The 24,890-nt window shown below is 36.5% G+C and overlaps 1 protein-coding gene and 1 pseudogene across 2 annotated transcripts in view; one reads left to right on the top strand and one right to left on the bottom strand.

Moving 5' to 3' along the window:
- Window positions 1–8,840: 8,840 nt before the first annotated feature.
- COL22A1 (collagen type XXII alpha 1 chain) overlaps window positions 8,841–24,890 on the bottom strand; it is a 578,696-nt gene continuing 562,646 nt past the window's right edge. For both annotated transcript variants that reach the window (XM_074264749.1, XM_074264757.1), the window contains 5 exons: window positions 23,511–23,690; window positions 20,840–20,906; window positions 11,571–11,753; window positions 10,425–10,502; window positions 8,841–9,195 (listed from right to left, as the gene is read on the bottom strand). In XM_074264749.1, coding sequence (XP_074120850.1) covers window positions 9,008–9,195; window positions 10,425–10,502; window positions 11,571–11,753; window positions 20,840–20,906; window positions 23,511–23,690 — 696 coding nt within the window. In that variant the 3' untranslated portion in view covers window positions 8,841–9,007. The remainder of the gene's footprint in view (window positions 9,196–10,424; window positions 10,503–11,570; window positions 11,754–20,839; window positions 20,907–23,510; window positions 23,691–24,890) is intronic.
- On the top strand, window positions 16,634–18,697 carry LOC141552186 (methyltransferase-like protein 22 pseudogene; annotated as a pseudogene).

The raw sequence follows: 24,890 nt of genomic DNA, 5'->3' as shown, positions 1-24,890 counted from the left end.
GTGGAGATACAACAATAATAAAAAAACAAGAATTTAATCATCCCTGTCAAAGATTACAAAATCAGACTTAGAACTAGAAAGGACCTGAGAGTCACCCACTGATTTGACCATTCCTCTGATTTTATAGATAAGGAAGGAGTTTAAAATCTAACAAAATGATTCTACCACATTTTTAAACTCAGCCCCTCCTTTACATTTAAATAGTGAGGATCCCAAAGAGCTTTTGTTTACATAGGTTATAGTTAAAATATTAGGAATGAAAATGGATGAATGTTTAAAACATGTCTTTATTAATTCATTTAAAATAACAATAATGAACCATATACATTGACATAAGTAACATTTTTATAGAAAAAGAAAACTATGTTTTCCAAAACAAAAAAAAAATAGTTAAAAGAATGAAACATTGTTTTGCTATTGTGTTTTTTTTATCTTTTTGGCTTAATTGACAACAGCAAGATTCTTAAATTTGTTTTGGAATTCAATTTGTTATGATATATTATTTTAGTTGTAGTATATTAAGAAAAGTCAGTGATATGTAGAATTGTACTTAGAAAAGGGAGGATTATTACAATTGGCAAATAATGACTTAGTATAATTATGAAAGCAGTTTTGACTTTGAGGACTGACAGAAAGCATCTTGGGTACCTGAAAGGGTTCACAGACGTTAACATAAAGAAGATGGAGTGAAGCATATAAAAGCTATAACATATGAGCATGACACACTAAGTGGAAAAATAGTTTAAAATTTTTGATAAGTGAGAGATCACTTTCAGGGGGGCATCAGGAAGGCTTCATGGAAGGCAGCATCTGAGCTAGTCTTGAAAGACAAGAAGAAATGTAATAGGTGAAGATATGGAGCAGGCTGGAAATAGGAAACTGGGAGTCAATGCACATATCCATAAAAGGGAGGATGAGAATAAGGGAAGTGGATCAAGCATGGATTACATGAAAGGGAATAACATAGAATAAGGCATAGCTTGTAGTTAGTTTAGAGATCCTCGAATGCTACAAAAAGTTTATATTTCATCCAGAGAGAAGAAAACTATGATGAATTCTGAAAGCATTTTTGAAGTTGGAAAAGAGGAAGTTTATAATAGTGTTTGGGGTCTTTAAATATCTAGCCATCTGCTGAAACAATTGCTGTTTAAAAGCAAGTCATCTCAGAAATGTCTGATGTACCTTGATAAAGGTGGAACAGATGATGGAAGGAATTTCTGGTCTTGATTCTAAATAATAAAAGGGCTTCTTACCTAAGTAGAAATGAAAGGAACCTTGGAAGAAAAGGGCTATGTTCTCTCAGAGTAACTACTCTTTAAAAGTTCAGGACTAGATGAGGAATATTATTCTGACTTCAAAGAACTGACAGATGAGATTACTGAGTGACAGTGATTTTTGGAAGATAATGGGGCAGCTAGATGGCACAGTGAATAGAGCACCAGCCTTGGAGTCAGGTCCTGAGTTGAAATCCAGCCTTAGACATTTGCTATGTATATGTGTGACCTCAGGCAAGTCAATTAACACTAATTGATGGACAAAAAAAGATAATAAACATCCAGGTGTGGTGATACATGTCTATCATCCCACATATTGGGAAGGCAGAAGCTGATAGGTGCCATGCTAAAGAATTCTGAGTTGCAATGGGCTATGCTGGTTTGGTAAGTTTGTCATTAATATTGAAAGTAGAGGAACACCAGGTTGGCTAAAAAGGTTTGAAAATGGAGCAAGTCAAATCTAGAATCCAAATAAGTATTAAGTTTCTCTAAGTTTTCCTTAGAAGATACTCTGCATTTCCAGCTAGGTGGTCTACTAGACAGAATGCTAAATCTGGAATCAGCAAGACTCAAGTTCAAATTGTGTCACACATTTGCTAGCTCTATAATGCTGGGCAAGTCACTTACTTTCCTCATTTTTACAATGGGGATAAAATAGCAGGTATCTCTTAGGGCTACTGTAAGGATCAAATGAGAATATTTTTGGAAAGCACTCAACAGCATCTGGCACACAGTAAAAACTTAATAAATGCTTGTTCCCAAATCTTTCCCATTAAGGCACATCCATTTTAAGATGTCCAAAAGGCCGCTGGTGATAGTAGACTCAAGTTCAAAAGGAGAAATTAGGGCTGGGTATAAATATCTGGGCTTTTTTTGAATATAGGTGATAATTGAACCCTTTGAGAATCAAATTAGATAATATAGAGGGAAAAGAAAAGAAGACTCAAGATAGAGCTTTGGGAGACAATTATGCTTAGCTCAACTTTTTAATGTGTTAAATCTAGTCCTCGGGGAGCTGAAATGAATCCCTTAAAATTATGCAGTTAATTGGTGAATAGACTGAGACTATTATACATAGCTCCTGATTCCAGTCCAATGCTTGTTCCACTGTCCTATACTACTTCTAATTCTTGAAGTCAGCCAAGACAGAATGCCACAGTAGTAACCACCTGTACAAAACTTACTAAAATTACAGGCCAGGGTAATGAAATAGCAAGAATTTCAGATGTGTATTTAGATGTCTGGGGATTTGTGATGATTTTTTATTTCCTTTTACTCATCCTGCAAATTTCTAAAATTGTGACTTAATATTTGTCTCACAAGACATGGAAATTTACTTTGGTCTTAAATATTCTTTCGTTAAGAAGCAAGAATTTCAACTGCCCCTGACTCTTGGTGACAAGTAAATCTTGCTCTTCAATTAGCCCATTTGTGAATTCTCTAAACCTAGTTTAATCTGTATCTTGACTTAATTTATTAGTTTCTTCTTATTAGTTTCTTACTAGCATTTATTCAATAGCATTTGATGAAATTTGTTTCTTGAGGAACGTATGAGATTATGACTCTGTTTAAATTTGTTCAATTATTTGACAATGTAGGAAGCACAGAATTATGAATCTACCTAAAGGGAGATTAAATGACTTTCCCAGGATCAACTAATTGCCTCTAGTGGTTTAGTGGATAGAGTACCAACAGTGGAATCAGGAAGTCCTGAGTTGAAATTTAGCCTCAGACATTTAATAGCCGTGGACCCTGGGCAACATACTTAAACTTAATGTGCTTAATAGACTGGAAAAGGAAATGGCCAACCACTTCAATATCTTTGCCAAGAAAACTCCCTGGGCAGCATGTTCCACAGACTCATAAGAGTTGGGCACAATGAAATTACTGAATGACAGCTACTTACCACATGAATTCAGAGAGGAACTATTTCTCCTATAATAGATACAAACCCTAATTCTTAGAATTCATCTAGATTCTAGTCCAGTCCCCTCATTTTTAATGAAGCTAGAACTAAGGACCAGAAAAAGTAGTTTGTTCAAGGTATTTCTAACAGTAACATAGCTGAATAAACCTTCCAGTCAGTGTTCAAGTTTTATATAGTTTTAATAACCAATTTCACAACAGAATCAGTGGGAAATACAGCTTCATAAAATAGCACCATAATTGGAGACTGAAAACAATCTTCATTCCAAGGAAGAAGAGAGGAAGGGAGGGAGAAAGAGAAAGAGGAAAGGGAAAAAGAGAAAGGGGGATAGGGGAAGAAAAGCCAACAATTTGGAAACAACCCTGAAAGGCTAAAAGAAGAATCAAAGTTAATTTTCAAAAAACAAATAACCAACTTGAATAATTTAACAAACATACTCTCCTTCCCATGAGTGTTTTTTTTTTTTTTAAAGCAAGAGTGTGAGAGAGACACACATTTGGTATTCCATCCTATGCTTAGTCAGAAAGATTCATATACTAGATACAAAGCATCAAAACATCCTTTGCAAAAATACATCCCTAACACCACCTCCCCCTTTCTAAATACAAATCCCAGATCTCAGAGGCTTTGCAATTTACCAGTTAAAACTGGATATCTGTGTCCTGGAATACTGAGTCAGTGGAAGGAATATGAACAGTGTGCTATGGTCATTGAAATCAGAAAACTTGGTTGAGTACAGTTGCTGACTTTGTGACATTGTGTTTTGTTCTTGACCTCCATAAATGTCAGTTTTCTCATATTAAAAAACAAACAGAAAGAAAAAGAATCAGGGATCACAATACGTATATAATCCACCCAGGACTATGAGGAAGGAAAAGCTTTATAAACATGGGGGGTTGGGAGAGAGCTCCTATGAATATCATTCTAGCATTGCTTACAAAACTGGGTATCTTTATCTGTAGTTTAAAAGGTGAACAAAAAGACTAGCTCAGAATCACTCTGCTGATCTCCAACAATTTAGGGTGCCAAGACCAGCCATTGGGAAGAGTATCTGAAGCAGGAAAGTGGTTATGCTAGGGAGGTTATTGAGAAACTTGGGAATCAGCTAACAACTTGACTTGTCCATTGTCCCATCTAAGTAAGCCAAATGTTCAGGACCAGTGGCCTAGGATTATTATGACCTGGCTGAATCCAATTTGTGGTATTGCTTGAATGGGCTTTCCATCAATCACTCAAAAAAAAAAAAAAAAAAGCCCTGAATCTGTTCCAATTCTGATAGAGTTTATTCCCTAGTGGAAAACTCAATCAGCTTAATCCTATTGACTTCTAAGAAGCATAGAACAGCAAAAATTTGGGAAAGATGGTAGTTAAATAATAAGACCTTAGTGCCTAACTTGAAAGCCAGTCTCAGGAGACCATAATATCTTTATTCTGATGATTATTCTAACATTCTTAAATTCAGGGCAAAGTTCTTTCCTATTTTAAAACTTAGCTGAGCAGCAGATATGGAACAATGGAAAAGGCATTAGTCCTGGCAGTCATAAAATCTGGATTCTATTCATGCCTCTGACACTAGCCCTCAACCTGTGCCTCAGTTTCCCCTTCTATTGAATAAAGGAGTCAGTCTAAACTGGTCTCCAGTTCTTCTATTCTATGTTCTCACGTTTCTTCTAGTTTTAACATCTGCTCTTAGTCCCTTCCAGTTCGGGGATCCTTAGTTCTAATGTCCCTTCCATCCCTACATCCTATGTGCTAAGGGTCCTTTGGGTTCTAAGGTCTCTTGGATATTTAACATTTTATCCATGCTTTTACGTTTATTAAATATGGGCTAGGCTTCTCCTGAAACAGTTTCTTCAGCTGAAAAATGGGAATCAAAATAGAACAAGACATATGTGGAGGAAATGCTTTGAATTACAGATAATGTGAATTTGTCCACAATGCTAGTAAAAGGAAATGTTGGACTTCAATGCAGGATATCAGACTCGAAGCCCAAGGCACTTTGTAGTACTCTAATGTGTAAAATAAAGCCCAACTCGACCAATCTCCTCTACCCAGTCTGTCAATAAATACTCATTAAAAGCCTGTTAGGTACTAGACATTGTGCTCAGCACTTCATGAAATCTTCTGGATTTCTGCCACTGAAAATGATCACCTACAGGAATTCAATAAGCATTTATTAAGCACCTACTATATGCAAGTTTCCCTACTAGGCACTGGTGGTCCCAAGTTCTTTGAATCCCCAACGCACTAGGTTTATACCTCTCACAAACTCAGAGGTTCTGCTTTGCATTAGAAGTATTCTTAGATTTCTCTGACAGTAAGTTCCTTAAGGGCGTTAAATTCTCATTAAATCCATCTGGGTACCAGTAGTCTAAAGTTGGGGCCTGACAAAAATGGGGCATAGGGAAAGTTTGTAGAATTGAACTACTGAAGATATAAGCCTGCAAGTTGCATCATAATACCTTTTGTTCAGAATTCCAGTTAAGTTGATGGCAGTTTTGTAGCAATTGCAAAACTTCTGGACTTAGATGTCTGAAATGGAACTAGACAGCAACTCAATGTAATTGCAATTTAACACATCACAAGAATAACAGTAAAAATAGCAACAAAACACATTAATATTGCACTTTAAGGTTTACATAATGCTTTTCCTCAATGAAATAAGAAGTATAAAGGTGATTGTATCCATTTTACAAATGAGGGAGCTGAGATCTGTTCTAGTTTCGCAGCGTCAGAGACAGGTTTGCTTGAAAGACTAACAGAAGATAATAGATATGAAAAATCTGTGGAAAACCTAAATCACTGTATATTATTAGTATTGTGATTACTATTTATAATTTCCTCCCCAGATGCTAAGTGTTGGGAAGGCCTCTCAAAGGTTATGCACTGGTATAAGTATATGGACAGTATAAACACTGTCCAGGCCAATCAAGTGCAGAAAGTCTCATCGGCAGAGAGAGCTGGCACTGGGGTTTGAATACTCCTGGCTAGAAGAACTCCTTAAGCCACCTCCTAAGGTCTCCGGGAGCTGTGGTGAAACATCCGCATTGAAGGAATCACAGATCCATAGAAGAATGCTGGATATTGTTATTCTAGTCCTCGTGGCCACAAAATTATCTAATCCGACCACCAAAGGAACATGATTACTCTCTGCATCATCTTTGGCTAGTGGTCAGTCAGCCTCTCCAGGAAAATTTCCCTTGACACACAGTTGAAAAGAACTCTTACTCTGTGTCTTTTCAAAGAATGAACAACTGAGTCCTCAGCAGACTTTGAAGATGGTTTAAAAATCACAGGTTAGAGCCCTTAGCTTCTGGCAGGGTTGTGCTCCCCCTCCCTTAAATCTCTCCAAATACTTTTTATTTTATGTCTGTATTATAATTATGTCCTTATCTTTTCTCTCCTCTGTGTTCCTTAAAAGCAGACTCTGTGTCTTATTCATCTATGTATCTCCTACTGTGGAGCTGAGCTCAGGGCCCTGATCATAGCAGGCATTAAAAATATGTGGGCAGAAGGAATTTGCCACTCTCTTGGAAAGGCACTGCTCCCATTGCTTAAGTCAATAACCGATGGCTGAAAAGAACAGGAATTCTTTGAGACCACAGGTAGCTCACTGGGCTGCTGCAGCTGTCTGTGCTCCAAGGCCCAGTGTGTTAGTGAAGCGAATGATTGATTTGTCTTGCTTCAGTATTAGCCCTCTGAGTCTGCACAACAATTTGCATCTGAATAGCTTTTCCATGTCTAAAAAAAGTGTATTTTTCCTCAAGGGCAGAGCAAATATAGGCTCTGAAATCACAGGATTTAGAGATACAAGGAGCTTTCGAGATCATCCAATTCAATCTCTTTTTACAAAAGAGGAAACTGAGACCTAGAGAAGATGTGTTTAGGATCTAGACAGGTAAATTAGCAGAGACAGAGTTATAACTCTGGTATATCATAGACAACCAGGTGGAATTCTGGGCCTGAAGTCAGGAAGCCCACGTTTTAAATTTAGCTGCAAACATTTACTAGTAAATCTCTTCAAATCAAGTAACTTCTGTCTAGTCACCATTTTGCAACTGGGGACAATAATAGCACCTTCCTCCCTTGGTTATTGGGGTTTAAATGTGATAATATTTGTAAAGAGCTTAGCTTAATATCTAGCAAATAATAAGCATTTTAAAAAATCCTTCCTTCCTTCCTTTTTTTTTCTTTCTTTCCTTCCTTCCTTCCTTCCTTCTTTTTCCTTCCTTCCTTCCTTCCTTCCTTCCTTCCTTCCTTCCTTCCTTCCTTCCTTCCTTCCTTCCTTCCTTCCTTCCTTCCTTCCTTCCTTCCTTCCTTCCTTCCTTCCGCATCTATTAACCTTATCTATTAAGGAGTTGGAAATGTTGAGCCATGAGAAGTTAATAATATGAATTAATACAATCTTTACAAATCTTAAAAAGACTATGTAATTATCTGTTTTCATCATTATTATTCTCTGGGTTCAGTCATATATCGATTCCCTCCGCCCCACCCCAACCTGTTGCAGAAATTATAGAGAGAGAGATTGGCATATAAATTCAGCTTCTAAATGGTAGATTTATAATGAAAACCTATAGGAAATAAAGGGTTATTAGGGGCAAAAATAGAACCTCAGACCTTTGTACCCAACTCCTTCCACTTGTATTTCATATCCTTGGTCACTTCCATGAAAGCTTAGAAAGCTCCTTCTGGTGAGTAAAAAAGTGTCTACTATTTGTGAACACAAGTCAGATGTAGTGAAGTCTGTTTGCCCTGGAGAGCTATTTTATCCTTTGGGTGCCAGAAGTTCATTAGGAAAGGATAGAGTTTTTCCAACCATTTGTTCACTTCTTTTCCTAGCAAAATAATCTGTTCCTCTCTTTCCCTCTTTCTTCTTTCATCAATGATGGTTTTTGTAAAGTTTGACATAGGGGTATATGAAGACTATTAGCTGACTGGACAACGGTTTCCTTTAAATTCCCTCCTTTGTATTTCTAGCACCAAAAATAAAAGAATCAGAAACCTGAGAGGTCAGCCAGTCCAACTTTCACCTGAGTAAGAGATCCCTTTATATCATAGGATTTGAAGCTGGAAGGCATTTGAGAGATTATCTATTCATACCCTTTCAATTTATAAATGTGTACACTCAAGGTCCAAAGTGAAATGACTTTGTTCAACCAAGATCACACGGGTAGTAAGTTGTTAGTAGAGCAGGGATTTGAACCCATACTCTCTAGCAGTATTTCCATTACACCACATAGCCTCTCCTGGACACATAACCATCCAGGCTCATTTTGAAGTTTTCCAGTGATAGAAATCCATTACCTCCCAAGACAGCCCATTTCATTGTGCTTAGCTCTAATTGTTAGGAAAGTTTTCCTTCAGTCTGCTTCTCTGCAAACTTTCTCTATTGCTCCTTATTCTCTCCTCTCTGGATGAGAAAATTGAAAGAACATTTTCTTGAAAATGGTAAGCAGACATCAAATTAATGATGCTGATCTGAAGAAAACAAAGACACAAATTGGGGGGAACACCATGGGACATTAGAGATGAGAAAATAAAACCCTCCCATCTCACATAAAGGATATAAAATAATCATCATAATAATTAATGATAAAATATTAATTATCACAATAATAATAATAATCATCATCATCTGACCGACCGGCAGTATCTGTTGGTTTTAATCATTCAGAAAGCCTCCACAACAAATAAAAAGTGACATTATGGCCCAGGAAATTGGTGAACCCCTGGTTTCCTCTTCAGTTCAAAGTTCAAGTTTAAGAAAATCCTCCTCAAGTCTCCTTGGCTTCCTAAGTACCCTCTAGGGTCCTTTCACATTGCTAGGTCGGGCTGCGAGACTCGCAAAGTAAGCACACTGAGAGGGATCACATTGTCCACTGGGGCCAGGGGGCCCTGGAGGTCCAGGGAGTCCAGCTTGTCCTGTTTCTCCCTGAGGACCAGGGTTCCCAGGAATGCCATCTTTCCCGTAGCCAGGCTCTCCAGGCTGACCTAGTCCAGAGAAAAACAACAACAACAACAAAAATAGATTGGCTAAGTCTTCAAAGAAGAAAGAAAAAATAATTCCTGTTCTTATAGCAGGGTCTCATTTTTATTCAACCAATCAGAAAGATTGATGTTAATTAAACTGCAATATTCAGAGCATGAGATTTTATTGGTAGATATATTACCAACTCTTTGCCATACTCAGCTGATTTTAAGCAACTTAAAGAGAAACTTCAATTAATTAGAACCCAATAAGATTAAATCAGAGACTACCTGAAATAGTTTAAATATTCTAATTTTCAGGGAAAGAAGTAAACATTTTTTTATTAATTTTATAATTATAATTTTTTTTGGCAGTACATATGCATGGGTAATTTTTTTTTTTACAATATTATCCCTTGTACTCAAGAAGTAAACATTTTGAAAGAAAGCTCAAAACATGGATTTGCTCAAAATATATAGACATACATACATACACATGAAATGTCTACTACATCCGGCTTCATTCATTTTTAAAAATATCTAGTCCTGAGCACAGGATACTTATACTGAAAACAAACATATCATGTTCTCAAGTAGCAAATAGGGAAATATGATTTTTAATAATGAATTTAACTCTTAGAACTGGAAAGAAAGTTCTTAGCAAATATAGTGTTAGAACACACTGTCAGAATGGGATGGAGGAAGCCTTAAAAAGATAACAGCAGAATAAAGAACATATAATAATGGCAATAACAAGCCTTAGAACAGAGAACTTTAGAACACAGATCACAAAATATTACAGGTAGAATGAATTTAGAATCTAAAAAAGTTCAGAAGATGAAGAAGAAAAAAACACAGAATATGGAATTCTGAAGTTGGAAGAAATCTTTGCCATCAACTAGACCAGCTTTAAATTGACCTTCAAAGTAGGAAAAAGAGACTCAAGATCAAATAGCAAAAGAACCCATTTTTTTAAAGTTCCTAATTCAGTTCTTACTCCATTTTAACCAATTATTTTATTAAAGGGCTGCAAAATTCAAACATTTTAAGAGAAAAAAGGATAAGGAGTTTTGACAATTTTTTAAGTAGAAATTTGAATTCACCAGAATTGAGACTCACCATATTGTCCCATTATTTTGCTTATGCTATTGTAAAAGTACTGTGAGTATCTGATACTGACTACCTTTATTCTAGCTCTTTTCTCCATGGTAGCTGTTCATCTTCATCTATAAGAGTGTGGATAGCAAACCTACCTGGTATTCCAGGAGGTCCTATTTCTCCTCGCTGGCCAACCCCAGGCGCTCCTTGATCACCCTTTGCACCCCGTTCACCTAGGAAAAAAGCATGTAAAGTGGATAAATTACTTATATGTTTTATTATTTCCACACTGAATTTAACTGTTATTGTAGCTATGATTCCATAGTGTATCAAAGTTCTTTGTATCAAACTGTGACTAAGAAATTCCTGCCAATAACTAAATTATATTCAAAAGCAAATAAGAGTAAAGTACTCAGTGACACAAATGAAAAGAACCAAATTAGAATTACAAAATGTTAAAGTTGGAAGAAACCTTAGAAATTGTAATGTTGTTAGAACTAGATGAGACCTTAAAATAAAGTATTTTAGAACATAGAGTACAGAATGTTAGAACTGGCAGGAACTTTAGAATATAGAATGTTGGAGTGAAACCCATCATGTACAGAGATGGAAGAGACCTTTAAACATAGAATTATAGAACATAGAATATGTACATGAAATACTTAAAAGTTGAAAAAGATCACCTAATCCAGGGTATATGAATTTGTTTTAAAAATATTTTGATAACTGCATTTCAATATAATTGGTTTCATTTGCAATTCTACATTTTAAAATATATTTAAAAACATTATTCCAAGAAAGGGTCCATGGATTTCACTGGACTGACAAGGGATCCATAACAGAATAAACGGTTTTACAATTCTTTTACAATTCTATCTCTGCTAGAAAGACAAAAGTTAACAGCAACAAAATGAATGGAATGACAACTCATATCTGTATAACACATTAAGAGCTTACAAAGTGTTTTCTTTATAACAATAGGAACACATTATTATCATTACCACTTTGCAGATGAGGCACTAGGATTTCAGAAAGGTTGAGCAACTCATCTAATACTTTCATATAGTGAATTAGCATTGAAACTGAATTTGTATACAAGTCTATGGAACACAATCTTCTGTAAATTATATAATAGGCTGTGGTATAATATAACTGTTCATTTAGTGATGGATGGGAAGTTATGAATAGTCTCTACTGTTCCTGGGATATCTTTCTTACTCGAGTTCTCATCCTCCTGGCAATTCCAAACTAAATGAACAAGTCTCTTCTGGAATTCTCCTGGATACTCCAGTTTTACTCACCTTTGGGTCCCATAGGACCTGATGGTCCTTCTAAGCCCACTTGTCCAGGCCGCCCTGGCTCCCCCATGGGACCTACTCTTCCAGGAAGGCCATCTTTTCCAGGAGGTCCAGGGGGGCCCGGTCGGCCCTGAGTTGCTCTGACATGTGCTGGTGGCATCTGGGCCAAGAGGTATGCTAGTTTGGCTATGGATAAGAAAAAAGAGAGAGATTGGAGAGAGAAATAGTAGGACTTACAAAGGAAGAAAAGATGCATTATTGAGATGCTCAGAATCTGATACTCATCACCACTAACACTTATATGGTGCTACAAATATATCTGGCAAGAGTAAACAGTAAAAGACATTCTGATAGCTATCCATGGACCAGAATGTCTTTTACTGTTTTCCTTCCATTATGAATTTAGGTGACAAAAAAGTTGTAGTATTAAACTTTGGCAGACTGAAAAAGGATTATGACATGTATAAAGTTAATAAACTCTGTTTTAGCATGTTGGTTAGAATTACATCATCCCAGAACATCTATCAGGAAGGAACTTGGAGGCCATCTGGTCTGAGTCATACCTAGATGGGAGTCCCTTCTACAAGATCTTTGGTAGGGAATTGTCTAACTAGGACCAGGAAGGAAGATCTCCACTGAGAGGAAATACTACCTTATAAGGCAAGACATTTCACTTTCGAATAGTTGTTACTGACAGGGAAGTAGTTTTACTCTGCTGCTCTGAAACTTCTATTATTCTTATTTCAGCCCTTTGAAGCCAAGTAGAATAGATTTAATCTCTCTTTTGTATGAAATACTTTCAAATCCTTAAAATCCATGATCATGTTTCCTATCTCAGTTCAAGAGAAATAGTTTCTGAGTAATTAATTTTATTAATTACTGTTAATGGATAATTAATAAAATGGCACTCCTCATAGAGCCTGTTCCATGCTTAGACTTGAAAGAATAGGTATTCTTGAAGGTGGAAATTAATTCTGAGTGGTTGACAAGTAATGAGAATGAATATTATAATAAGAAGTGGGATAATTCTAATGAAGGTCTAGGAAATTAACCGATCACTCAGTCTTGTACAAAGAGATTCATCTATATTAGAATACTCTCAGTTTTGGGCAATCTAGACAAAAGAGTAAATCCACTTCTACACAGTAGTGTCTGACTAAACACAATAGGCCACAATCTACCAATTCACTTAAATTAGAATTTCTTTACTTTTTGATTAAATCCAAACTTTCCCAGTTGGGTCTGAACAAGACTGAGGAGAATAATAGAGAATGAGGAAATAGGAAGGGAAAAAATCCTGGATTTTCCCAATAGTAAATGGTTAATACAAGAGAAAAAATAATCCGTTCTCTCACAGCCTTCTTTTCTCTAGGCTAAACATTCAGTTCTAGACACCTTTGATGAATCTTGTAAAGTCATTTTCTCCAGTGCTCTCATCATTGTGGCTGATTTCTTGTATATGCTTTGCTTCTCCATTTTATTAATATCCTTTACAAAATACGGCACCAACAACCAAATGCAAGATTCCAAGTATGGTCTGATCAAAGGACTTTCTATTTTGTTTTTCTGCATTCTAAGCCTCTTCCCAAATGAAATGGTCTGTCTGTGGCGATGGTGGGTTCCTTTTAATTGGAAGTCTTCAAATTGAGGCTGAATGATGACTTGGGAACGTTATTAACAGCAGATTCTTTCTGTGTCACTTTGATTTGTTGGTTATGGAGCTTCCTTGAAATAGTGAAATTTCATGATTCTGTGACTTTGCAGTTTCAGTGTTATTTTTTGTTCTGTTAACTCATATGGAGCTTCCATGCACTAAAATCCAGTCCCCTTTCCTTCCCTGACATAGATTCCTGTTTAACATAAAATATGTCTTTCCCACATTGTATTTTTAAGTTGAACTTTTGAGTCCTCTCTAATTGGGTTATTTATGGGGAAAACAAACAAACTGATGATAGTTGCAGAAAATAAAGTGTACATAAATACTTTCATCACGACATTTCTCTTCCTCAAAGTTAATATCTCACGTTGCATTAGCCTCTTAGAGTTTACAAAGTACTTTCCTAAAAACATATATAATTAGCTCCATGCTGTAGATGCGGATTGAAAATTATATAACTTATCCATGATCACAAAAGTAGAAAGTTACATCAAATATTTAAAGTTGAATATCTAACATATCATATACATCCTTTCTCAAAATATTTCATTGATTCTACTAAATTCCTTTGCCTTGAATTCAAAGTTTCCAACCTATTTTTCTGACATTATCTCATGCTACTACTCTCTTCATATATTACACTCTCCAACCAAACTGAATTGCTAGCTATAATTTATTCTGTCCTTTCTGGACTCATCATACCTTGGCAAGATGTCTTTCATTCCCAGAACTGTTCCTTTCATCCAGATCTCCACATAAAATTTCCTCCTACTACTCTCTTTTCCTTCCTTCCAGAGCCAGCTTAAAAAATAAAATAAACTAAAAAGACCCAGCTTAGGTACCATCTCCTCTGGAAGGCTACCTTGATCCTTCCAAGGAAGTGACCTTTTTAAATTTCTCACATTGCCCTGTTTGACCTACTCCCTTTGTTATGCTTTTATTATAGATTTTTGTACATCTCTACACTATATATCTATTAGATTATATGCTTGTTTAGGACAGGGAGCATGGCTTTTAAAAAAAAAATCTTTGCATACCTAGCAATTTGCACAAGGGCCTGAACATAGAAGCCTTAAAAATGATTTTCACAATTATCCTGTGAGCTTGGTAGAAAAAAAGTATTATTAACTTTATGTTGAAGAAGGGATGATGATTTCAGAGAACACAGGGACTTACAGATTTTGTTATTTTTGTTAGGAGTTACCAAGGTAGAAACTCTTCACTGATATAGACTTGTAACAATTCTTTTGCAATTTAGTATTAGAGTGAAAGTGGGGTGAGGGTGAAAAGCGATTTACCCACCATCACATACCTAGTAATTCAGGGGCAATGCTTGAACCAAGACCTTCTTTGCTCCAAGGTTCTCTGGTCTTCTCTGGTTCATTCTTTGCTTATACATAGTATTTAACTGTTTCTTGTTGGAAAGAATTCAACAGAATTGATTTTTCTTCTGACCTGAGCATTATCAAAGTCAGGTTTTCAAATCATAGGGATAGTCTGGTCTCAGGCTGAAGTGAAAAGTCTTGATACTGTATGAACATTATGCCAAGGGTTTACTGCTCCCAGTACCTACTGCCCCAAGAAAAATGTCCTTTTAGACTGCACAATCCTAATTTTCAGGGTTCCAAACCTTACCACACCTACCTCAGATAAGCTTAGTTGCATTCATAATCCAAATTTGCCACTCTTTCCTGCTATGTTAGTCCCTAAGTTGCTTCACAAAATAATGGTGGTTTTATTTTTTTTACAGATATGGAAACTGAGGCAGGGTCACATAGCTAGTAAGTGAGGGAAAACTAGGTTTTACTGACTCCAAGGCCAATAGTCCTGTATTCACATTTATGAAGCAACTTAGATGCCTCATAATTACAAGTATCATTGACATATTCTTAAAGATTTGCAAATCACTCTATATTATCTCATTTTATCTTCACAAAAACACTGTGAGGTAGGTGATGTTATTAACCCATCCTCATTTTACAGATGAGAAAACTGAGGCTTACAGGAGACAAGGGACTTTCTCAGGACCACAAAACCAACAAGTATCTACATCAAAATTGGAATTTGGATCTTTCTGATTCCATGTTTAACACTCTATCTATTGTCCTACTTAGCCTTTTCCCAACATTATGGAGTCAGCAATTCTATAATCGAATCTGTTCCTTCTTTCTTTATATTATGGTGTCAGCAACCAAGCAGCAAAGCAAGCCTTAAGAGGGAAAGTTTCACTCTTTACCTCTCTAACCCTGGGACTAATCCAATATTTATGCATTTTAGATTCAGGAATTGTGGTGTTAGGAGGGAACTCAGAGCTCATAAAACCCTTCATTTACTAAAAGGAGAAGTTCCTTGTCTAAGTTCATACAGTCTTTAAGGTTAAAAACCTGGACTTAAATTCAGATCTTCTGCCTCAAGGTGAGCATCTTCCCATTGTACCTCACTGCCTCATTCTAACCAGGCTATTATCTAGGTCAATCTCCTTTTCAGTCCAAATGCAATGTTCTTTGTACTCCTGTATTTGGACACTGAATAAATTCCCTCTTTTATCTACATCTGTACCTTGAAGGTATTTATAGACTTTTCCTCTTGCACTGCCAAAGGAAGAATTACAGACTATTACTTAAGAGTGTTTTTGGCCACAAAGAGAGAGCAGGAGCTGCTAACAGAATCCTTTGGACCTAACTCTCTGTACTTTTCCAGGAGGCCACAGACAGAGAAAGTATCTGGAGGACCTTTTGCAGATGACCACATGATTCCAGCCATTGAAGTGTTCAAGTGTCCTTGAGTGTCACTGGTTCCAATAGAATTCCCGAGGGTTACCTCTAAAACGGTTAGAATGTAGGAATGTAAAGTATTATAGTTAAGAGCAACTTTAGAACAAAAGCACATGGAATTCTACAACTGAAAAGAATGCAGAATGTTACAAGATAAATCATAGCATGTCAGAGACAGAAGAAATATCATTATGACGCAGACCATTAGAAATTGAAGGGACTTTAGAAAAATAGAATATTAGAACTAGAAGGGATCTCATTTTACCAATCAGGGTGCTGAGGCTTAGAGGGAGGAAATAATGTACCTGAGGCTATCTAGTGCAGAATTAAGTAGTCCTAATACAGAGTGATAGCTCTATTACAATTATTTTTACAATTGTGGCTTGTCTGTCCTCTTGTTCATGATTCCTTTTTTCTTGTTTGGAATTGGTATGGACATACCATTGTTGTTGTTGTTGTTGTTTTTTCTACCTGACTTGAAAAAAATAAGCTTTAATGATTAGCTAATGCTCTTACACTAAGAAAACAGACAATATAACATCCAGGAGTAACCTTGTATTTCTAGGTCCTCATTCATATCAATGTCCATTATCCTACTCTTGTATCTGGTTATGGCTTTCTGAAGTAACCAAAACATGTTTGTTCCTGATCAAAAATATAAACGGCTGCCTCCTTTTGGCCCTTCTCCAATAACTTATAATAGGCTGCTGTCCAGAGGAACAAGTCTAGCTCAGGGTGGCCACAGGTGCCTTCCCAATGGGGAAGGAAACAACTTAGGCTTCCCTCAAGTGTTGGACGGGAACCAGGGTCCACTTGGACTCATCCTCACTCCAGCAACCAGATGTGAATTAAGAGCAACAATGCATGCCCTCTTTGTAGTGGCCAGAAACTGGAAACTACGTGGATGCCTGAATAAATTGTGGTATATAAATGTTATGGAATATTATTGTTCTGTAAGAAATGGCCAGGAGGATGATTTCAGAGAGGCTTGCAGAGACTTACATGAAATGATGCTGAGTGAAATGAGCAGGACCAGGAGATCATTATATACTTCAACAACAATACTGTATGATGATCAATTCTGATGGACGTAGCCATTTTCAACAAAGAGATGAACCAAATCAGTTCCAATAGAGAGTAATGAACTTAACCAGCTACACCCAGCAAAAAGAACTCTGGGAGATGACTATGAACCACTACATAGAATTCCCAATCCCTCTATTTTTGTCTGCCTGCATTTTGGATTTCCTTAACAGGCTAATTGGACATTGTTTCAAAGTCTGATTCTTTTTGTACAGCAAACAACTGTTTGGACATGTGTATGTATGTTGTATTTAATTTATACTTTAACATATTTAAAATGTATTGGTCAACCTGCCATCTGCAGGGGGGGAAGGAGGGGAAAAATTAGAACAAAAGTTTTGGCAATTGTCAATGCTGCAAAATTACCCATGCAAATATAGTTTTAATAAAAACTATTAAAAAAAAAAGAGCGACACTGCATGATTTTGGATAGAAGAGGAGGAAGCTATGGAAGAAATTACATTAAAAGTGACAGTTATCTGATGTACACCTAAACACCTCAAACAAAAATATGGTGCAACTGAATGCTGTTGGCCAACTTATTTCTCTGTCAGAATTCAAACTTTTGTAGAAAAAAGATTCTTGGACAGAGATTGAAGCTAAGAAGAAAAACAAAAAGACATTCAAAGAGAAAATGTTGTACATGATGAAAAGTATTCAGGAGTCTTGTGGCAAGAATAGCAATGGTATAGATTTTCTGAATAAGAATAAAATTCAAATGCATGATTGGATGAGAAAAGAAGCTCTATTGGACAATGATGGTGACTTGGTAGTGAGAATAATCTGATCAGGAGTTTTCTCTGACAAAAGAAAATAAAAGAGGCATCAAGAAATAAGATACATCATAAAATTGTAATCCAGGGAACAGAACATTTCAATGAATAAGAGCAAGGAAATTTCCATCCCAGTGTGATTAAAATAGAGGACACCATATCTAACCCTCTGGATGATAATGGCAAATAGAGGTAGCAAGGGATTTTCCTTCTAGATGACTACATCTTGTTCCATTACAGGACCTGTTCAAACACTGCACTGTGTTTGAGATGGAACCAATACTGACATGCCCAGCATCATCAATGGCTACTAAGATTGTTTACTGCACAAATAAAGATGAAGATCTCCTGGCTATGAGAAAATTGAATAGTGCCCTAAACAAGAACCTGACTATAACAAGAGGAGGTACAGTTAAGTTTGAAGAACTGAATTGGCTAAAAGATGACTTGTGCATTAATCCTCAAGTTCCTTTCAGTTGGTGTGAAAAATACATTTATGACTCTTATGCTCATACTATCAAAATAGCACTTGATGTTTTATTTTTATAATAATGACCCAAAAATGTTTTATTTAAAACACTACAGAATTATTCATAATTTGAAAAATGCTTGTACGATCTATTTATCCATAGAGAAAAGATTAAACTTCACACTTAGACATGCGGACATTGCATGTGAAACTTGCAGTTGTTTTCAATTTTTCTTAAATGATTTAGAGAAACTCAGAGATGGCAAAACGAAGTTTATTGAAGAGCCAATCAAAGCTTCTTTGTTCCAATTCATTGTTTATGAATGTATAGAACAGTTGAATTCTGGAAAGTTGTTACTGGACCAATTAGTTGATCTCTCAGGTGAACAAGGTCGAAAATATTCCCCTCTTGGTTTACTATAGTTCCTTTTAAACTGTATTGTCAACAAAATGAAAAAAAAAATACCAAAAGAAAAAAAAAGAAGTAAAAGAAACCTAACTTCCTCAATGTATTACTCCCAAGTTTCTAATTTTTTATTACTCATCTGCTACGTCTAGGGCTGGGAAGTTTTAAGATAGAATAAGGCATATTAGAACTCTTTATTTCTCTGCAATATTTCACACTTTTGGCCATCTTCTTTTCCTCAATAATTCCTTCTGATTTTTTCATAACACTACTCTCTCGGTTCTCCCTCCTACCTGACTGGCCACTCTTGGACCATCATCTACATGCCATTTTATAATTGCAAATAAACTCCAGTGTTCTGTCCTGGACTATTTTCTTTTCTTCTTATATGTTCTTACTTTTTCTCAGACCTTTTCATATCTCATGAGTTAAATTACCATCATATGTCAATGATTCCCAGATCTATATTTCTCTCTCTGATGAGATCCAATATTTCATTACCACTTATTGGATAACTCCAGCTGGTATGAGGTGGTATGGTATGAGGATATCTCAAACTCAAAATGTCCAAAATTCCCATGGCTCTTTTCAACAATGAGGTGAGTCGAAGCAATTCCAACAGATTTTTGATGGAATTCCAGAAAGAGAACTGTAAAGACTGAGTGTTGACTAAAGCATAGTATTTTCAACTTTTTGTTTGCTTGTTTTTTTCTTTCTCCTCTTTTTTCCCCCATTAGATATGATTTTTCTTGTTTAGCAAGAAACATGTGGAAATATGTTTAGAAGAATTGCACATATTTAACCTATATCAAATTGATTGCTGATTTGGGGAAGAAGAGAGGAGAAAAGAGGGAGAAAAAATTTGGAACACAAGGTTTTGCAAGGGTGAATGTTGAAAATTATCTTTGCATATATTTGGAAAAATAAAAAGTTATTATACAAAAGTAAAATAATGTCTAAAACAGGATTTATCACCCCCTTTTTTCTCTTCTTAATGTCACTTTTTCTACTAAGTGCACTATTATTTTTTAAGTTACCTGAATTCACAACCTCAGTCATTTTCAACTCATCATTCTGAAACTCAACTCATGCCATCTGAAAGTTGAATATCTTTCATAACCAATCAGTCCCAAGGAATATGGATTCGTCCACACTGACATTTCACTCTATTTCTTTCACTTATATGACTTCCACCTATTATAAAGCTTCATTACCTCTCTAGTATATTATTTCAAGAGATTAAATTCTCCACCTCTAATCTATCCCTCCTCTAATCTATTCTTTATACAATTACCAAAGTGATATTCCTAAAAAAATAGATCTAATATGTCACTCTTATGATGGAAAACTTCCTTCTTATTTCTAGGATAAAATACGAACTTTTCTGTTGGTCATTTAAAGCCTTTCACTGTCTGACTTAAATCTCTCATTCTAAGATTGTTATCCTTCCTCCTGGATATGGCCCTAGCCAGAATAAAATGTGATTGGGAAACAAAATAAATAAAAATAAAATACAACATAAATAATCTTAATTTGTGGTTTTTCTAAGTCCCTCTGTGGTTCGCAGGGATTTTGATGACTCTTCTGCCACTTAAGCAGTTACTTAGATCTCTCATCTCATGCCTTTGTATAACTGGCCCCTATGTCTCTATCTCCCATCCCTTCATTCTGCCTTCTGTTTGGATACTTTTATTTCTTTCTCATTTACCATGAACATCCTCTTAATATCCTATCTGGATCTCTTCAAGAGCTAGTCTGCCACAATTTACTTTGTACCTAATTTATTATTTTAAAAATTTACTTTACAGGATATGCATTATCTTTTCTCTCCCTTAGAATGCAAATTCTTTGAATGCAGAGGATGCTGTATTTGTCTTTGTGTTTCTAGTACCTAGCACAGTATCTGGCACACAGTAGGTGCACTATAAATATTTCTTGAATGAATTAATACAACATTCTATTTTGTAGATAAAGAAATTCAAACCTAGAAAGATCTTTCTCAAGTTTATGGTAGAGTTAGTATTCAGACTGAAATTCTAGTCTACTGAAATGCCATCCACCATTTTGCATACTTCCTAAAACAGGGTGATACTGGACCATGTGCACTTACTTTCAAGTTGCTTTCCTAACTCTTCTTGGATAAGCCTTCGAAGGGTATCCAATGATGGTGAATCTCCCTAGAAAAGAAGGAATTTGGAGTTATTACTGAAGAAAGATTAACAAATGAGTACCATACGCTGGCAGTCTGCAGAAACCAGTAACTACTAAACATTGTATTCTAGAAGCATTCTTGTATCTATTACATCATTCTATCACTGCTCCAACCCCACAATGTGTGTACTTTCATATTAAAAAAGGGGGCACTTTGACGCTCAAACACTAAGGTATCCCAACTAAATTTGCAGTTCCACCTACTGAGAGCTGGGGGATCTCAAAGCTTACCTAGTCCTACAGGACTCATTTTACAGATAAATAAGGAGGGTTAGAGGGTCTAAATGAGTTGCCTACAAAGGTAGAAAGAAGCAGAGTTAGGATACAGACAGAACTGCTGTTTTATTGTTTTATTTTGTCCTTCATTCTCAGAGAGGACCATGATATCAGGAAAGGGTCGCCATGATATGTAAGTGAACTGGGTTTAAGTGAGGGAGGGCTGGGCAAGGTCATTTTTCCCTCCAGAGCCATCTGGGTCCAGTTCTCTAATATGGACCAGGAAGACTGGAGATGGCCCTGGATGAAACGGGAGAACGTGGCCTTTTTAATTTAAGGTCTTCCACAGATCTCAGTTTGAGTATTATGAATGGAGTTTGAGTATGAAGAATGGATCTGGGAGGGGAAGACCCTCAGGGTTTCTGGGCAAAGCAGACTATAACCCAGAAAACAGTGCTGGGCAAGCAGCTGAGGTTCAGAAAAGCTTTGCTGAATTTCATTGAATGAAAACAAAATTCTAAGGTGGTGAGAGCAGGAGAGAACTTGAATAGGTGTTCATTAAACAAACATATTTTTTTTTTAGGAACTGAAGTATAGAGTACCATGCTAGGAGCTAGAGAGGGGCAATAATGATGATAACTAGCATTTATATAGACGGTTTTAAGGTTTGCGAAGCACTTAACAAATACTATATTATCTGATCTTTGCAATGACTCTAAGAGGTAGATGCTGTGAATTCCTCCATTTTACAGATAAGGAAACTGAGGCAGACAGAGATTAAATGATTTGCCCATAGTCATACAGCTAGTAAATATCTGTGGCCAGAATTGAATGCAGATTTTCCTGAGGCAGGATCCCTGTCCTTATGTAACTCTTAGTCTAAAATATACAACTACATGCTCCCTACTGCTATTACTACTACTGCTGCTACTACTACTGATCACTATAACCTACAAACTTACATGAATATAGCACTTCACCAGTTTGCATCCTCACTCTCTCATTTGAGTCTATTAAGTGACATAATCAGGGGAAGAAGCGTTCCCATACGACAGATAAACAAATTGAGGTCTAGTGAAGGGAAATGATAAGGTTCTATAATGAATAAATAAAAGTGGGAGGTATTAGAGCCTAGGAAACCACTGTCTTTTCTACCAAGTAGTGCTGATATATAAAGAGAAATTTGTCAGTCAACAAAGAACTATTAAATACTAAAGCCCCTGGATGGATATGAAGGTAAGCTCTGGGGCTTCTCCCTGGTCTCACTCTTGGGGTTTTAGTTACTTGCCAGTTACCTACTTACTTGATTTCAATCTTTCTCCTCAAAACAAACAAAAAATAGGTTGGAGTTCAGGAAGATATTCAGCCAGCCTGTCTTTTTGTCTTTCTTTCCAATATTAGGTGCTTTCTCAACTGGATGACCCATTTTGCCCTGTCTGTGTTGTCTGTAACAAAATGATAAGCTTTGAAAGTGCAATTATTTGCAGGCTGTTTCTCTGGGAGCTTATTTTCTTTTCGGAGGGGGGAGAAAGAGTGTCACCACCTTCTATAAAATAACCATGCTCTGGTCTCCCAGGCCAGTTCTCTGCACAGAATGTCCCTGCTGAGGACAGCTCCCAGTCTCCATAATCCGACTCTTGAGATTTTGTTTGTCAATCAAGAGGCCTGTTGTTTGCCTTCTCAGCAGGTACACTGTGATCATTGATGGGATACAAGGCAAGATAAGGGACTTATTAAAAGGGGGTTTGGAAAGGCATCGATTCTACTGCCTTCACCTCAGGATTATTCCTGGAGCCTGGCATTTCCGTGCCCTAACACTCCCATTGCTGCTGGGCCTCCCAGAACATTAAAGCTAACAGGAGAAACCTTGGAGATCTAACTGCATTTAATAAATAAGGAAAGTGAGATGCAAAGAACTAAAGTAGGAAAACAGCTTTTACCTTTGCCAAAGTAAAACAGTTAACTAGAGGAGGAAAAGACCCAAACTTGCATTAAGATTAGTAGATTGCATTTGATAATAATAATACTTCCAATTATATATATATATATATATATATATATATATATATATATATATATTTTTTTTTTTAGATTCCAGATCCAGCAATCTACTAAAGAACAAGACAGAGTGACTATCCAGTCTAGATAACTGAGTGATTCCATGTGCTCCTGATGTAATGCAGAATCTAGTAGACAATGTCTGGGTTTTTAAAATCATATCAAATATGGTTAAGAACTCAGACCTCTAAGAATGTAATAGCTTTTCCGACCTGTCAAGAAAGTTATTAAAAAATAAATAAAATTTGAGCCTGAGTAGTGCCCTTCCTCAAGGGCTGATTTTCTAGCACTCTTACCCTTGCTCCAGGAAATCCTGGCTGTCCTGGTGGTCCAGGAGGCCCAGCAGGTCCGCTTTCTCCCGGAGGTCCATGAGGACCCATCAATCCTGTGTGGCCTTTGTGACCTGGTAGTCCTGGTTCTCCAGGCTGGCCCTTCTGTCCTTGGGCGCCCTTTTCCCCTTTGACTCCAGGATCTCCCTAGACAAAGGAGATAGCACATAAATATAAAAATATCTAGTATATAGTACACTCAGCCTGAACCATGATATGTTGATAATGTCCAGAGTCTAGAAGGCATGCCCCTCCCCACCCCAGTTCCAAGACTCTTCATAGCTTGAGAGGCCACTGAAAATGCAATATTTACTTTAACATAGTCCATTACTTAGAGCCAGCCGTGGCTGGCTCTTGAAATCAAATTGATTTTTTATTCTTAGTGATAAATACGACTGTAACTGTCACCAGAATATTGGAACTTAGAACACAGGAGGGTGAAATAGAGAATATTAGAGAGAAATAGGAGTCTAAAAGATGAAGCAAAGAATGTTAGACCTAAAAGTGTCTTGAGACTATAGAATGTTAAAAATTGGAAATGTAAAAGGTAGGACAGAAGTAGGATGTAAAGCAGAGAAGGTTAGACCTGGAAGACCCATTACAACATAGAATGTTGATATGGAGAATGAGTAGCTGGGTGGAGAGAGTGGATCGAGTTTTAGGCCCAGAGTTAGAAAAGCTCAATCCTTGAATTCAAACTTAATCTTAGACCCTTACTAAACAAGTGTCATTTCCTTACTTTTCCTAAGGAGGAGAAGGAAATTAATATCTATCTATCTATCTATCTATCTACATATATATCTGTATTTCTCTCTTTCATATATATATATATACATATATATATATATATATAATACATTTATTTATATATTTTTCTCTGATTTATGTTTTACTACACTTAGATAAATGGTGTTCTTTGCTATTCCCTTGGTGGTCATTGTGGAACTAACATGGAGGGAGGAAGGGTTGTTGCATATAAAACTTAGTGGTCCTTCCTTTCCCCATAGATAACAAAATGACCAGAACTTAGATGGAATCCATTCTTATCCAGTATAATGACAATGATTAAGGGAGCAGAAAGATATCTTTCTAACCTGAGATCCCCTCTCTCTTGGAAAACCCCAACCTCCTGATTTTCCTTCTGGCAGGAATGAAAGTCTCACTTGGAGAAGGTTGGGAGAAGAATTTGCTTACAGATATCTATGTTGCCTCCTTGCAAGTTACCCAGAACAAAAGTCCGAGAAACACATGAAGTCTCATTATACAGCATGCAGCCCATTCTTCTTTCCTTCCAGAACAACAATAAAAGCAACCACAGCAATAACTAGCATTTATAAAATTCTTTAA

The sequence above is a fragment of the Sminthopsis crassicaudata genome, chromosome 1, assembly GCF_048593235.1.
Source record: "Sminthopsis crassicaudata isolate SCR6 chromosome 1, ASM4859323v1, whole genome shotgun sequence".
Taxonomy (NCBI): Eukaryota; Metazoa; Chordata; class Mammalia; order Dasyuromorphia; family Dasyuridae; genus Sminthopsis; species Sminthopsis crassicaudata.
This window is presented reverse-complemented; position numbering and strand designations above follow the sequence as displayed.